This window comes from Schistocerca nitens, chromosome 8 (genome assembly GCF_023898315.1).
Source record: "Schistocerca nitens isolate TAMUIC-IGC-003100 chromosome 8, iqSchNite1.1, whole genome shotgun sequence".
Lineage (NCBI taxonomy): Eukaryota > Metazoa > Arthropoda > Insecta > Orthoptera > Acrididae > Schistocerca > Schistocerca nitens.
Genome location: NC_064621.1, coordinates 121,998,229 through 122,012,867, shown reverse-complemented (window position 1 = coordinate 122,012,867; position 14,639 = coordinate 121,998,229). Strand labels below are relative to the sequence as shown.

The window sequence follows — 14,639 nt, the reverse complement described above, 5'->3', positions numbered from 1 at the left end:
TGTATGAGACAGGCAAAATACCCTCTGACTTCTAAAAGAATATGATAATCCCAATTCCAAAGAAAGCAGATGTTGACAGGTGTGAAAATTACCAAACTATCAGTTTAATAAGTCATGGCTGCAAAATATTAAGACGGATATTTTACAGGAAAGTGGAAAAACTCGTAGAAGCCGACATCAGGAAAATCAGTTTGGGTTCTGGAGAAATTTAGGAAGATGCAAGGCAATTCTGACCCTATGACTTCTCATAGATGATAGGTTAAGGAAAGGAAACCTACATTTCTAGCATTTGTAGACTTTGAGAAAGCTTTTGACAATGTTGACTTGAGTACTCTTTCAAATTCTAAAGGTGGCAGGGGTAAAATAGAGAGAGCGAAAGGCTATTTACAATTTGTACGGGAACTAGATGGCAGCTATAAGAGTCGAGGGGCGCGAAAGGGAAGCAGTTGTTGAGAACAGAGTGAGACAGGGTTGCAGCCTATCCGCAATGTTATTCAATCTGTGTATTGAGCAAGCAGTATTGGAAACAAAAGAAACATTTGGAGTAGGAATTAAAACCAATGGAGAAGAAATAAAAACTTTTAAGGTTTTCTGATGACATTGTAATTCTGTCAGAGGCAGCAAAGGACTTGGAAGAACAGTTGAATGAAATGGACAGTGTCTTGAAAAGAGGATATAGCTTGAACATCAACAAAAGTAAAATGAGGATAATGGAATTTATCCTAATTAAGTCAGGTGGTGGTGAGGGAATTAGATTGGGAAATGAGACACTCAAAGAAGTACCTGAGTTTTGCTATTTGGGGAGCAAAATAACTGATGATGATGGTAGAAGTAGAGAGGATATAAAATGTAGACTGGCTATGGGAAGGAAAACGTTTCTGAAGAAGAGAAATTTGTTAACGTTAAGTATAGATTTAAGTGTCAGTAAGTCGTTCCTGAAAGTATTTGTATGGAGTGTAGCCATGTATGGAAATGAAACAGGGACTATAAATCGTTTAGACAAGAAGAGAATAGAAGTGTTTGAAATGTGGTGCTACAGAAGAATGCTGAAGATTAGATGGGTAGATCTTGTAATTAATGAGGAAGTACTGAATACAATTGGGGAGAAGAGAAATTTGTGGTACAACCTGACTAAAAGGAGGGATTGGGTGGTAGGACGCATTCTGAGGCATTAAGGGATAACCAGTTTAGTACTGGAGGGAAGCGTGATGGATAAAACTCGTAGGGGGAGACCAAGAGATGAAAACAATAAGCAGATTCAAAAGGATGTAGGTTGCAGTAGTTACTAAGAGATGAAGAGGCTTGCTTAGGATAGAGCACGTGGAGAGCTGCAGGTAACCTGTCTTTGGACTGAAGACCACAACAACAATCATCTTACGAACAAAAAGTACTGTTTTCATCTTGTGTGATTTCAAAAATGAATTCCTTCTTTATATTTGCCTTAGAGTGATTTATTATTCAGACCTCCTTTATTGAGTCCTTTCATACCAATTAGTCTGGTGCCCCCGACCTCAATATTAATGTTCTGATGCTTATACATGTTACATGTAATTATACAAATTCTTATCTCTCAGTATACAGTACTCATACTTCAGGAGCTCCATAGGTCAAGGGTGACAAGGATGCACATGTATTCCTCATTTTTGAAGTGAAATGATGGCTTTCATTGAGTAGCTAAGCTACATCCCAGAGAGTTGGTGCACCAGTTTAATGATTTGGACAGTATAATGTATACAAGGTTGAATCAGTTTTATATAGTGTTAATGCACCAAGGGGTACTAAAATCATCAAGAAAATGTACCATAATGACAGACATTCAAAGTTAAATCTTAAAGTAGATTTATTTCCAGAAACAGTTGTCATAGGTAGCCCCCACTGTCGGGGATTTGTTCTCCTTTAGTTTCCCCGTGTTGCTGTTACATGTATGTTTCGGGAATCTGTAGTTCTACATATAAATGGAAGCAAAATCTATTTCAGAAAATTTTTCCTTGGCATTAGGCAATTTCCAGCTCATATATCACAAGAGGATTTGTTCAACATTCAAAAGAAACAATGTGTGTTTTTTTTAATACAGAATACCTTAATTTTGTATGGTACGTATAGAATTATGCTCAGAATTATGGAAGATATGATAACATGAATTTTCATGGATGATCGTAGTGCTTCTTGCTGCTTTTCGAACATTGAGTGCCCTACAAGAGAGAAATTGCACATTATTGCATTAGCAGTATGCTGTTCTATATTGTTGGCTGTTTTGTCAGGACACCTTCATCTGTCTGTGAAGAGAGATGCGTGTGAAAGTGAAATTAAAATTCACACAGTCCTGACTGCCACCATAACTGTGAATTTGTTGTTTATTGCCAGGTAATTGTATTTTTCTCAGAAATTAGGTTCTGCTGTTATGTTCTTTCCTGTATTGTAAGGGAAGTGTACAGTACTGTCTTATTTATTTAGAAGTAGAAGAAATCTGTTAGATCAACTGTTATATTGCAATTGTAGAGGATATCAGTGTAACTGTCCCATCACCAAAAAATATTAAATTGGTGTGGAAGAGGGCTTCTATTATAAAATTTTATGGATGTAAATTTCACAGTATTACATTTGTTTCTCTCAGATATGACTTGTGATACATTTCAGTTTGAATGACACCAACTACTACCTAAGTGCACTGTGGTAACTTGGAAAATGTCAGCTTCAGACTGTCACTTTTGTCGAGCACAAAGCTGAGGGTATTATGCAAATTTTCTGGTGAACAAATTGCACTTTTGTGAAGTTGCTCTGAACTGCAGCTCAGTGAGAGTACTTTTATCATCACTTAATAAACAGGCCTTATTGCTCTCAAAGTAGGAGTTTCTACAGGACCATAGCACAATCCTTTTCTGAAAAGGATCATCGTGTATGTAAAAATAGGTGTCCGATAGACCAGGCAGTAGTAGATAAACTGAGAAATGGTGGAAATATGTGTGCCTGGTGAGAAACTGTGTACAGAATGTCTAATTGAGTTGACAAACTGAGCAAGATGGCACTGTTGTTAGCATAGTGGACTCGCATTGGGGAGAAAAACTGTTCAAATCCACATCCGGCCATTTAGATTCACGTTTTGGGCGATTTCCCTAAATCACTCCAGGCAGATGCCGGGATGGTTCCTTTGAAAGGGCGGGGTCACTTTCCTTCCCCTTGAAACAATCAGAGCTTGTGCTCCATCTCTAATGACCTTGATGTCTATGGGACATTAAACCCTTATCTTCCTTTCTTGAACTGGAAAGTGTGAATCCCTTAATACTAGTTTTTCTCTTTACACTTCACGTCTTAAAAAGAAGGTAATAAAATCAGCAAATGTCACTTCAAGGATTGTGTCAAATGTGAAATAAGTTGTGCCCAGAATTAGACAACTAATAAAGTAGCACATACAAGTGGTTTTCATTCATACAGCATTACACATGTTCATTAATCATGAGTGTGAATACTGTATTGTACATACTGACATGAAAATTGTTCGTTTCAAATCATGAAAAAATTCACATTCTAACATTGGCAGCAAACAGTAGTGATATGTGAAGAAACTGGGGGAAGAGTGATGAAGCAAGATTACAGATAATAATTTCCTGAGACATTAGAATCCAATTCATTACATTACTAGAAAACCCAGGTTGGACTACAAACAATGATTTTGAATAATAATGTGATACAATAAAGCTTTTAGTCGGTTTACAACCTCAGCTGATTCCTGTTGTGTTTCAGTTCACCCTACTCCCATCAGCTACTGCTAGGTTGACAACTGTGCTTTCACTTTATTTCACACCCCCACTTTAATTTCTTATATTGCTTAGTTCCTTTTATTATCATTGCCTTTCTGCACATTTTTCTTTTCTCCACATCTTAACCTATGTTTTCATGTTCTTTATTTTGGGTTTGGTGACTCTTACATGTCATTTTTTTCTTCTGTTTTTGTTCTTCACCATGCCCTGTTTTACCATAATACAGTGTTATGAATTTCTGCACTCTTCTTCTGTTAATGCTTTTTTCTCCTCATGCCATGCTGTATTCTGCCATCTTCTGTATTCAGGCATCTAGTAGTTATGTTCTCCTCAGCATTGATCCACTTACATTTTAGCCATAGTACAAACTCAGAAGAATGTCTACGTTGCTGATTATGTGTAATGACTCTGATGCCACTTTATCATTGAGTGCTCTAATTGTGTTAGACCTTAAGCATTAATTTGGATCCTATATTTAACTTATTGGATATATTTAACCATTTGCTCGTTGGTACCAGTGTTATGTTTAATATTTCAGTTTGAAGCACAATCAAAAACAAGGCCAGTACCACCACCAAATCCTGGTCCAAGGAATCCTCATCAGCATCCACATCCTCCCAGAATGATGATGGGTCCTCCACAAGGAATGAGGCCTAGGATGCCGCCTCCTGGCATGCCACCACCAGGTCCTGGACAACGAATGCCCGGCCCGCCCATAGGGCACGGAGGACCTCAGGCACATGGTCACCCACAAGGACCACCATCACAAGGACATCCACCACCAGGTTTCCAGCATGGCAACTGGAATGGACCTCGAGCTAATGGTACGCGTGGTGTTGTTTATGTATGATGCATTAACTATAACTTATGCATTTTCTTTTGTACATTTATAGTGTGGAGGTTTGCAAGTTGGTAATCTCATTCTGCTTAACAAAACCGTAAATTATATTTTTAATATGATCAGTAAGAGACCCATAAAAAATAGAACTCTGCCTCTAATTTATGGGTTAAGAACTGTAGATTAAATCAGAAGAAATGACAGAATGGTATGAAATGAAGAATACGTTACTAGGATAAAGTAACTGGTAGTGGTTCAGTGTTTCAGAGGAAGCAGTAATCAACAGTTGACTGGAATGGTGTGAAAGGAACACAATAGAATTCTATGGTTAGGTTTGAGAGAGGAAATAATCAAGACAGCAGAGGATCAAACAGGCAGTAAGAAAAGGCCCAGTAGAAATTCTTCGATAAGACGAGATTTAATTGACAGGAGGAGGAAATATAAAACTGCTACAAATGAAGTAGGCCCCTCTCCATTAGGTGGACCAGTTTAGAGTGTGTTCCGGCTCGACTATTTTCAAATCCAATAAATTTTTTTGAATAGGTTCGACAATGTCTCTGATTGATATGAGCAAACTTTCACCTCGATACATCTTTTCATTCCTTTCCTACAGCCTCTCGTAAATAAGGGTTGCAAATTTGCACACATGCTAAAGTGCCAACTTTAGTAACATTCATGAAAGGTACTGTTAATTTGCAGATCTCTGCTTTTGTATACATAACAGTTTTTTGTGCTGAGTAGGAATACACTAGAATCTTGTTGATCTGGCTCTCAGTAAACCGGATTTCCAGTTTATTCAGATTTAGTGTGCAGAAGACAGCTACTGGATAAATTAATTGAGCTGTAGGGGGAAGTTGGTTTGACTTCTTTATAGAAATTGGTAAATATCAAAGATGTGATTTTTATGATTGCTTTGTGGTATGAAGTTACCGAACTACTAATTCTGAGGTCATGGAGAAAAGTTTGGCCAGATATTTGTGATTTCACTGCTGAGGTTTGTGAAGTTGTCAAAACCTCTAAATTCCTTGAAATGTTAGAAAATATTTTTGATTGTTCAGATGTAGACTATAGTGATGTAAATGACTGGTTGCAAACAATAGTAATGCTGGTTATGACAAGACGACCAATGATGAAATTTGTATTGCTGCCTATTGTACTAAAGGGAACGAGTCATGGTGAAGTGGAAAATGAAAGTGGCATTTCAGAGGAAGAAGTAATGCCTCATGAAGAGGCAACATTCTAGCTGGAAAAAGTGACAGTTCATCTAGAATGTCAACTGGAAGCAAAGCCAGCAGAACTGATGATAGTAAAACATCAGTGTCATTGTGCTGCTTTCAAATGCCACCCAAGTTCGAAGCAAAAGAAAATTACTCACTGTTTCAGTAAAAAACATGAATAGACTACAGTAACTATAGAGTTAAAGTGGCAAAAAAATGTTTCTTGTTAGTGCCAAAACAGGTGGTTTCCTTCTCATCACGTATTATTTTCTTTTATTTATATGTCAAGTTCTGTAGGCACAAATTGAGGAGCAAATCTCCAAGGTCATGGAACAAGTCAGTACATGAAATTACAACATAAAAGTAATAACAGATAAAAATAAAATTTTTATGAACCCGAAAAAAGTCAGTCCATAAGTTTAAGTTAACCAAATCAACAATACAACAAGAATCAGCTTAATTTTTCAAGGAACTCCTCAGCAGAATAGGAGTGACCCATGAGGACACTCTTCAGTTTCGATTTGGAACTGTGTGGATTACTACTAGGATTTTTGAATTCGAATGGTAGATTATTGAAAATGGATACAGCAGTATACTGTGCACCTTTCTGCACAAGAGTTAAGGAAATTCGATCTAAATGCACGTTGATTTCTGCCATGTATAAACTGAGTGAAAACTGCTTATTCTTGGGAATAAGCTAATATTATTAACAAGAAATGACAGTAAAAATATATATATTGAGAGGATGAAGTCAAAATATCCAGACCAGTGAACAGGAGTCGACAAGAGATTCGCGAACTTACACCACTTATTGCCCAAACTGCCCATTTCTGAGCCAAAAATATCCTTTTAGAATGGGAAGAGTTACCCCAAAATATAATACCATACGGAATGGAAATAAGTGAAGTAGGCTAATTTTCATGTCGAACAATCACTTACTTCAGATACTGTTCGAATAGTAAAAATGGCAGCATCAAGTCTTTGAACAAGGTCCTGAATGTGGACTTACCGTGACAGTTTGTCTATCTGAACATGTAGAAATTTGAACTGTTCAGTTTCACCAATTGTATGCCCATTCTGTGAAATTAAAACGTCAGGTTTTGTTGAATTGTGTTTTAGAAACTGTAAAAACTGAGTCTTACTGTGATTTAGTGCTCATTTTTTACAAACCGTGGACTTGGGTCATGAACTGCACTATTTGAAACCGGGTCAATGTTGCACACAACATCCTTTACTACAAAGCAAGTGTTATCAGCAAACAGAAATTTTTTATATTTACCTGTAATACTAGAGGCCATATAATTTATATAAATAAGGAACAGGAGTGGCCCCAACACTGATCCTTGGGGCACCCCTCACTTTACTGTACACCACTCAGACCTGACATCACAGCCATTCTTAAGATTGTGAATAATGACCTTTTGCTGTCTGTTTCTAAAGTAAGAGCCGGCCGAAGTGGCCGTGCGGTTAAAGGCGCTGCAGTCTGGAACCGCAAGACCGCTACGGTCGCAGGTTCGAATCCTGCCTCGGGCATGGATGTTTGTGATGTCCTTAGGTTAGTTAGGTTTAACTAGTTCTAAGTTCCTGGGGACTAATAACCTCAGCAGTTGAGTCCCATAGTGCTCAGAGCCATTTGAACCATTTTTCTAAAGTAAGAGGTGAACAAATTGTGAGCTACTCCCCGTATTCTGTAATGGTCCAACTTCTGGAGCAATGTTTTGTGATCAACACAATAAGAAACCTTTTTAATCATTCAGGAAACTGACCATTCCTAAAGGAAAAATTACAAATATGGCTAAGTACAAGGCTAACATGTGCAGCACAGTACTTTAATATTCTGCTAGGCACTCCATTATATCCATTAGAGTCCTTAGTCTTCAGTGATTTAATTATTGACTCAATCTCTCCCTTGTTTGTATCACAAAGAAAGTTATATGATTCTCTGTAGAAACTAAATTTTTATTTAATTCACCAGCAATGCTCAGAAAATTATTCTTAAGTGCTGTACATATGCCTGATTTATCAGTACCAGAAATATTTTTACTATGACCTGACTATATTGTCGACCTTGTGCTGCTGACCACACACTTCCTTCACAACTGACTATATGGTTTTAATTTTATCCAGTGAATTAACTATTCTGTTTGCATGCCACATAATCTTTGCCTTCCTAATAACATTTTTAAGCACCTTACAATACGATTTGTAATGGGCTGCTGTAGCTTGATTGTGACTACTTCTAACATTTTGATATAGTTCCTGCTCTGTTCTACATGATACCCTTGTGCCACATACGGTAAGTCACCCTTGACCCACGGTTCTGGATGACTTTCCTGAAATCTACCGCTTTTCCCAGACTATAGGGTGTATAAAGGAGAGTGTTAAGTTCTTTTTGAATTGCTGACTTTTCTAATCTGGGAATTATTTAATCTATTAATCACTGAATGGAAAAATGCTAGTTTATGAGCCAGCAATTCAAAAAGAACTTAACACACTTTGTTGTAGACCCTGTACAAATGACTTTGACTCCAACATAATCACGAAATTGTATTACAAATGTAAAACACCAGAGCAGAACACAATACATAGCAAGATATGCCTAGCTCAAGAAACATCACCAACACAGAAAATAAGATATGTACCAGCAGTCTACCTTGGTAGTATCTCCAACAGAATTAATGCATTTTTTAAAGACAAAAATATTCAACTAGCCTTTTGAACCAGTAACAACATTTCAATAAAATTATGTTTTGCCTCCACTAGAACATCGAAATATGATAACCTAGGCATATACAAAATCACATGTGGCAGCTGTAATAGCTTTTAAATTGGCCAAACAGGAAGAAATTTTAACATGGGATATAAAAAACACACTAGAGAGAGCAAATATAATCAGTCCAGCTTCTTTCTACACTTGAAAAATCAAAATCACACTGCTGATATGATCGAAAATGCACTACAGATTCTGCTTAGAATACTAAAAGATTTTGCAATGAACATTCTTGAGGAATTAGAAATTTATATATACTTGAGAAAATACTCCCAGAAAATATTAAACAGATCTGCTACCTTAAAAACTTTATTGAACTTTCAGAACACATAAATGGATTAATCGGAAGTAACAAATACAACAACCAAAGATAATCGTAACAAATTTTAGTTAATAAAATAATATCGCTGTTCATCTGCACAGTCTTTGTAAACTTATTGCGTCATAAAGAGTGGAACTGTCAAACTGCTGTCACATCGTAATTAACATTTTATTTCAACACCCTGACACCATTTACGATCTTACTAAAGCAGTGACAGTTACAAAACAGCCCACTAACGATGCAATATGGATGTCACATCAATCTAGACATGAGTACAAGACATCTACTTTAATATGAATGACATTGGCATCCATACCTGTTTCCGCCAAAATTGTAATTGCAGGTACTAGCAAATAGCGATTAAGCCAAAACAGTCTGTTATAAATAAAGGTTAGTTATTATAAGCAGCTATTTGGTGTATCTACTGTTATAATCATATGAACATAATAGAGGGAAACATTCCACATGGGAAAAATATATCTAAAAACAAAGATGATGTGACTTACCAAACGAAAGTGCTGGCAGGTCGATAGACACACAAACATACACACAAAATTCAAGCTTTCGCAACCAACGGTTGCTTTGTCAGGAAAGAGGGAAGGAGAGGGGAAGATGAAAGGATGTGGGTTTTAAGGGAGAGGGGAAGGAGTCATTCCAATCCCGGGAGCGGAAAGACGTACCTTAGGGGGAGAAAAGGACAGGTATACACTCTCTCTCACACACACACACACACACACATCCATCCGCACATACACAGACACAAGCAGACATTTGTAAAGGCAAAAGCTTTTACAAATGTCTGCTTGTGTCTGTGTATGTGCGGATGATATATATATATATATATATATATATATATATGTGTGTGTGTGTGTGTGTGTGTGTGTGTGTGTGTGTGGGCGCGCCTGTCCTTTTTCCCCCCTAAGGTAAGTCTTTCCGCTCCTGGGATTGGAATGACTCCTTACCCTCTCCCTTAAAACCCACATCCTTTCATCTTCCCCTCTCCTTCCCTCTTTCCTGACGAAGCAACCATTGGTTGCGAAAGCTTGAATTTTGTGTGTATGTTTGTGTCTGTTTGTGTGTCTATCGACCTGCCAACACTTTCGTTTGGTAAGTCACATCATCTTTGTTTTTAGATATACTGTTATAATCAGTTTGACAGTGTTAGCTCTTCTAGTTTGTGAAAAATGGTCTAAGTTCCAGTTGCTTCCTACTGTTCTTCTGAAAGAAATCTTACATTCAGCATTGCTCTGTGGCACCACATTTCAAAAGCTTCTATTCTCTCGTCTGAACTGTGTATCATACAAGTTTCACTTTCGTACATGGCTATATTCCATACAAATACTTTATGAAAAGAGTTCCTAACTCATCTATTCATTGTAACAAATCTCTCTTCTTCAGAAACACTTTTTTTGTCATTGCCATTCTACATTCTAAATGTTCTCTACTTCTGTCATTCAGTTATTTTGCTGCCCAAATAGCAAAACTATCAACTAGTTTCCTAATCTGATTCCCTCGGCATCGTCTGATTTAATTCTACTTTGTTCCATTATTCCTATCCTGTTTTCGTTGAAGTTCATCTTATATCCCCCTTTCAAGACACTGTCCATTCCATTCAACTGCTCTTCTATGTCTTTTGTTGCCTCCATTTGAATTATGTCACTGTCAAACCTCAAACCTTTTATTTATTCTCCCCGAACTTTAATTTCTACTACAAATTTCTCTCTGGTTTCCTTTACTGCTTGCTCAGTGTGCGGATTGAATAACATCAGCAATTGTCTACAACCCTATCTCACTCTTTTCTCAACCATTGCTTCCCTTTCATGCCCCTTTGACTCTTACAGCTGTCAGCTGGTTTCTGTAAAAGTTGTAAGTACCCTTTCACTACCTGTATTTTACCCGTGCTACATGCATAATTTCAAAGAGAGTTTAATCAAAATCACCAACAGCTTTCTCCAAGTATACAAATGCTGTAAACGTAGATTTGCCTTTCCTTAACCTATTGTCTAAAGTAAGTTGTAGGGTCAGTATCGCTTCACGTGTCCCTACATTTCTCTAGGATCCAAATTAATCTTCCTTGGGGTCGGCTTCTACCAAATTTTTCATTCTTCTGTAAAGAATTTGTGTTAGTATTTTCCAACAATAACTTATTGTACAGATAGTTTGGTAATATTCACACCTGTCAGCACCTACTTTCTTGGGAATTGGAATTATTCTATTCTTGTCGAAGTCTGAGGATATTTCGCCTGTCTCATACATCTTGCGCATCAAATGTCAGGACAGATTCTCCCAAGACTATCTGTGGTTCTGATGATGATGATGATGTCTGCTCATGGAGTCTTGTTTCGACTTGAGTCTTTCAGTGCTCTGTCAGATTCTTCTCATGGTATGATATCTCATATTCGTCTGTGTCCTCTTCCATTTCTGTAATAGTGTGTTCAAGTTAATCCTCTCTGTATAGACCCTCTGTATACTCCTTTCAGCTTTCCCTTCTTTGCTTGGGACTTGTGTCCCATCCAAGCTCTTGATATTCTTATAGCTGCTGCTGTTTTCTCTCCAGTGGCCTCTTTAATTTTACTGTAAGTGGTATCTATCTTTCCCCTTGTGAATTATTCCTCGAAATCCATACATTTATCCTCTAGCCAGTCCTGCTTAGCCATTTTGCACTTTGTCAGACTCACTTTTAGACATTTGTATTCCCTTTTCCCTGCTCCATTTACTGCATTTTTATATGTTCTCCTTTCATCAGATAAATTCAATATCTCTTGTGTTACCCACAGATTTCTACTACGCCTCGTCTTTGTAAGTATTTGATCCTCTGCTGCATACATTATTTCATCTCTCAAAGCTTCCCATTCTTCTTGTACTGTATTCCTTTCCCTTGTTCTAGTCAGTCATTCTCTAATGCTCCCTCTGAAACTCTTGAACAACCTCTGGTTCTTTAAGTTTATCAAGGGCCCATCTCCTTAATTTCCTGCCTTATAGCAATTCATGTAGTTTTAATGTACAGTTCATAACCAATAAATCATAGTCAGAGTCAACATCTGCCCATGGAAATGTCTTAAAATTTAAAATGTGGTTCTGAAATCTCTGTCTTACCATTATATAATCCATCTGAAACCTTCTGGTGCTTCCAGGTCTCTACCTTGTGGACAGCCCTCTTTCATGATTCTTAAAACAAGTGTTAACTATGATTAAATTATACTCTGTGCAAAATCTTACTAGGTGGCTTCCTCTTTCATTCCTTTCCCCCAGTCCATATTCGCCTAAAATTTTTCCTTCTCTTCCTTTTCCAACTACCAAATTCCAGTCCCACATCACAATTAAATTTTCGTCGTCTCCTTGAACTATCAGAATAATTTCTTTTATTTCGTCATACATTTCTTTATTAGCTGGAGAGCTCGTTGGTTTATAAACTTGTTCCCATCATCATCATAAGTAGTCGTGCTCATTGCTGAGTGTTGTGACACCATGAACCAATCATCTCCATCCCAGATGGTTGCCAGCTTCTCTTAGTGGCTGCTGAAGGGGTAGATCGGAGATCTTGATTTGATCTATCCATCTGCTCGCTGCTCTTCCTCTTGGTCTTGTGCCCTCGATCTTTCCTTGCAAGATTATTTTCTCTAGATTTTCTCCATCTCTTCTCACAATATGGCCAATGAATTGGAGAATTTTTTCAGTGTCTCGGGGGGAAAAAAAAAGCCATCAGGAGATATCGAGTTGTTCAATAATGGACACATTCGTTCTTCTTTTGGTGCAGTTAATGCGTAGCATCCTACTCCAGCACCAAAGCTGAAACGTGTCAATGTGCTGTGTTTTCTCTGGCCTTGAGTGTCCATGTTTCGTAACTGTAAAAGAAGACACAAAACACGAGTGTTTCAACTAGCCAGATCTTTGCTATTTGTTATTGCTCTGCTCTGCCAGATCTTGGTGAGCTGCTTCATAGCGTGATCCGTCATCTTGTCTCATCTTCACAACTTCCCGTGCTGCAGATGGTTGACCCAAGATAGATGAAGGAATGCATGACTTCCAGTTCCTTTAATCGATCTGTGAGCTGGATCTGTTCTTCACGATCAATTATCATGAGTTTGGACTTGCTGAGGTTGATTTCTAATCTATATATGCTAGACTAATGTCGTTCATTCTTGTTAGTAGCTCAGCAAGTTCGTTTTCGCTGTTGGCTAAAAGCACAATGTTATCAGCAAAATGGAGGTTGTCGATAGTTCTCCCACTAATTGAGATGCCTTTGGTCCAACTGTCAAGAGCTTTCTGAATGACATGTTCTGCATAGATGTTGTACAGTTGTGGGGATAGGACACAACCCTATCTCACACCTGTTGGTACTCTGAAGGAATCAGACATGCCAGCACTTGTCTTTACAACGGCGAAGTGGTTATTGTATAGACGTTTGATCAATGCTATCAAGTTGGGTGGAACACCGAACTCTGCAAGCACCTGCCACAACTTTTCGCAGACGACACAGTCAAAGGTTTTCCTGTAGCCAAGGAAGCAGATGAAAACAAAATCTCCTTTCCTGGCCTTACTGATATGAAGATAACAGCAGGGTTAATGTATTCACATAGTCATTGCCTATGAACCACTCCTCTCCCTCCTACTCTAATCAATGTAACTGTGAAATCTACAATATGAGGAAAAGATACATTTCTTTGACATGTTTAGTTGTAAGCAGTCACAACAAAAAGACATCTACACATAGCTTTTGGCCAAAGCCTCCTTAAGTTGAGGAACACACACATTCATTCACACAAGCAAGCACACCTCACACACATGGCCATCACCTCTAGCAGTTCGGAATCATCTAAATAGTCCACATATTGCTATAGGTTTCGCTGAGAAAGTATTAAAATTCTAGCCTTGACCCAGTTCATATGATAGAGAGACGTTGTAGTCATGATCCATAGGATATGCGAAGAACGAAACTGAACTAACTACCCACGTCATATACTGGTTACTGATTGATCAAGTTGGAAATATTACATACAATCTGTTGTTATCTGTTGTTGGTCCTTTTGCGCCTCTGATCCTGGAGCACATTTCAGGTCCACCCCGGCCAGGCCCTCCACCTCAAGGACCTCATCCACAGGGCCCGCAACAGAGACCACCACCTGGGATGGTATGTATTTTCCCATTTACTTAAAATATTTTTTTTAATGTATAAATGTTACAGACATTCATTTGTGCATACATGTTGTGTACATTGTAAGGACTTCTTTTCATTGAAGAAAGTTATGTGAACCTACTTTCTAAATGTTTTGATACTTTCAGATGAGTCGCTAAGACATATTTCTGTTACAATATAATGAGTAAGTACTATGCATTTTAAATGTGTAAGTTCTTGTAATTTTATGAGGGAAAGTCAAATGAGAACCTTAACTACTTTTTAAATTTTTATTGAACGAAAGTGGAACACAAGGAGTCACTTCTCAACAGTATCCCAGTTATCAATACACTTGCTCCATTGTGTAGGAAGTGCACAGATTACTCTGGGGAGGAGGGGGCCAGAAATCTTTAGATTGTGTGCGCAGCCACTTGTGCACTGCCTGCTGCAGTTCATCAGAACGAAATTTCTTTCCTCCCATCACATCCTCCTTCAGTGCTCTGCAGAAGTTCTTTACAGATGTAAACACATTGCTCTTTCAGTTCTGGAGTGAGATGCACTGGCATCAATCTTGCAGACATTTGCTAAGCACTTCATGAATGATGTAATGTGCTGAGC

The 14,639-nt window shown here is 38.0% G+C and overlaps 1 protein-coding gene across 8 annotated transcripts in view; it reads left to right on the top strand.

Moving 5' to 3' along the window:
* Window positions 1–14,639, top strand: part of LOC126199299 (cleavage and polyadenylation specificity factor subunit 6) — a 181,654-nt gene that overhangs the window by 67,803 nt on the left and 99,212 nt on the right. For 6 of the 8 annotated variants that reach the window (XM_049936125.1, XM_049936131.1, XM_049936132.1 and 3 more), the window contains exons 4-5: window positions 4,297–4,582; window positions 13,963–14,036. In XM_049936125.1, coding sequence (XP_049792082.1) covers window positions 4,297–4,582; window positions 13,963–14,036 — 360 coding nt within the window. The remainder of the gene's footprint in view (window positions 1–4,296; window positions 4,583–13,962; window positions 14,037–14,639) is intronic. The other 2 variants (XM_049936130.1, XM_049936128.1) reach the window with 1 other exon arrangement.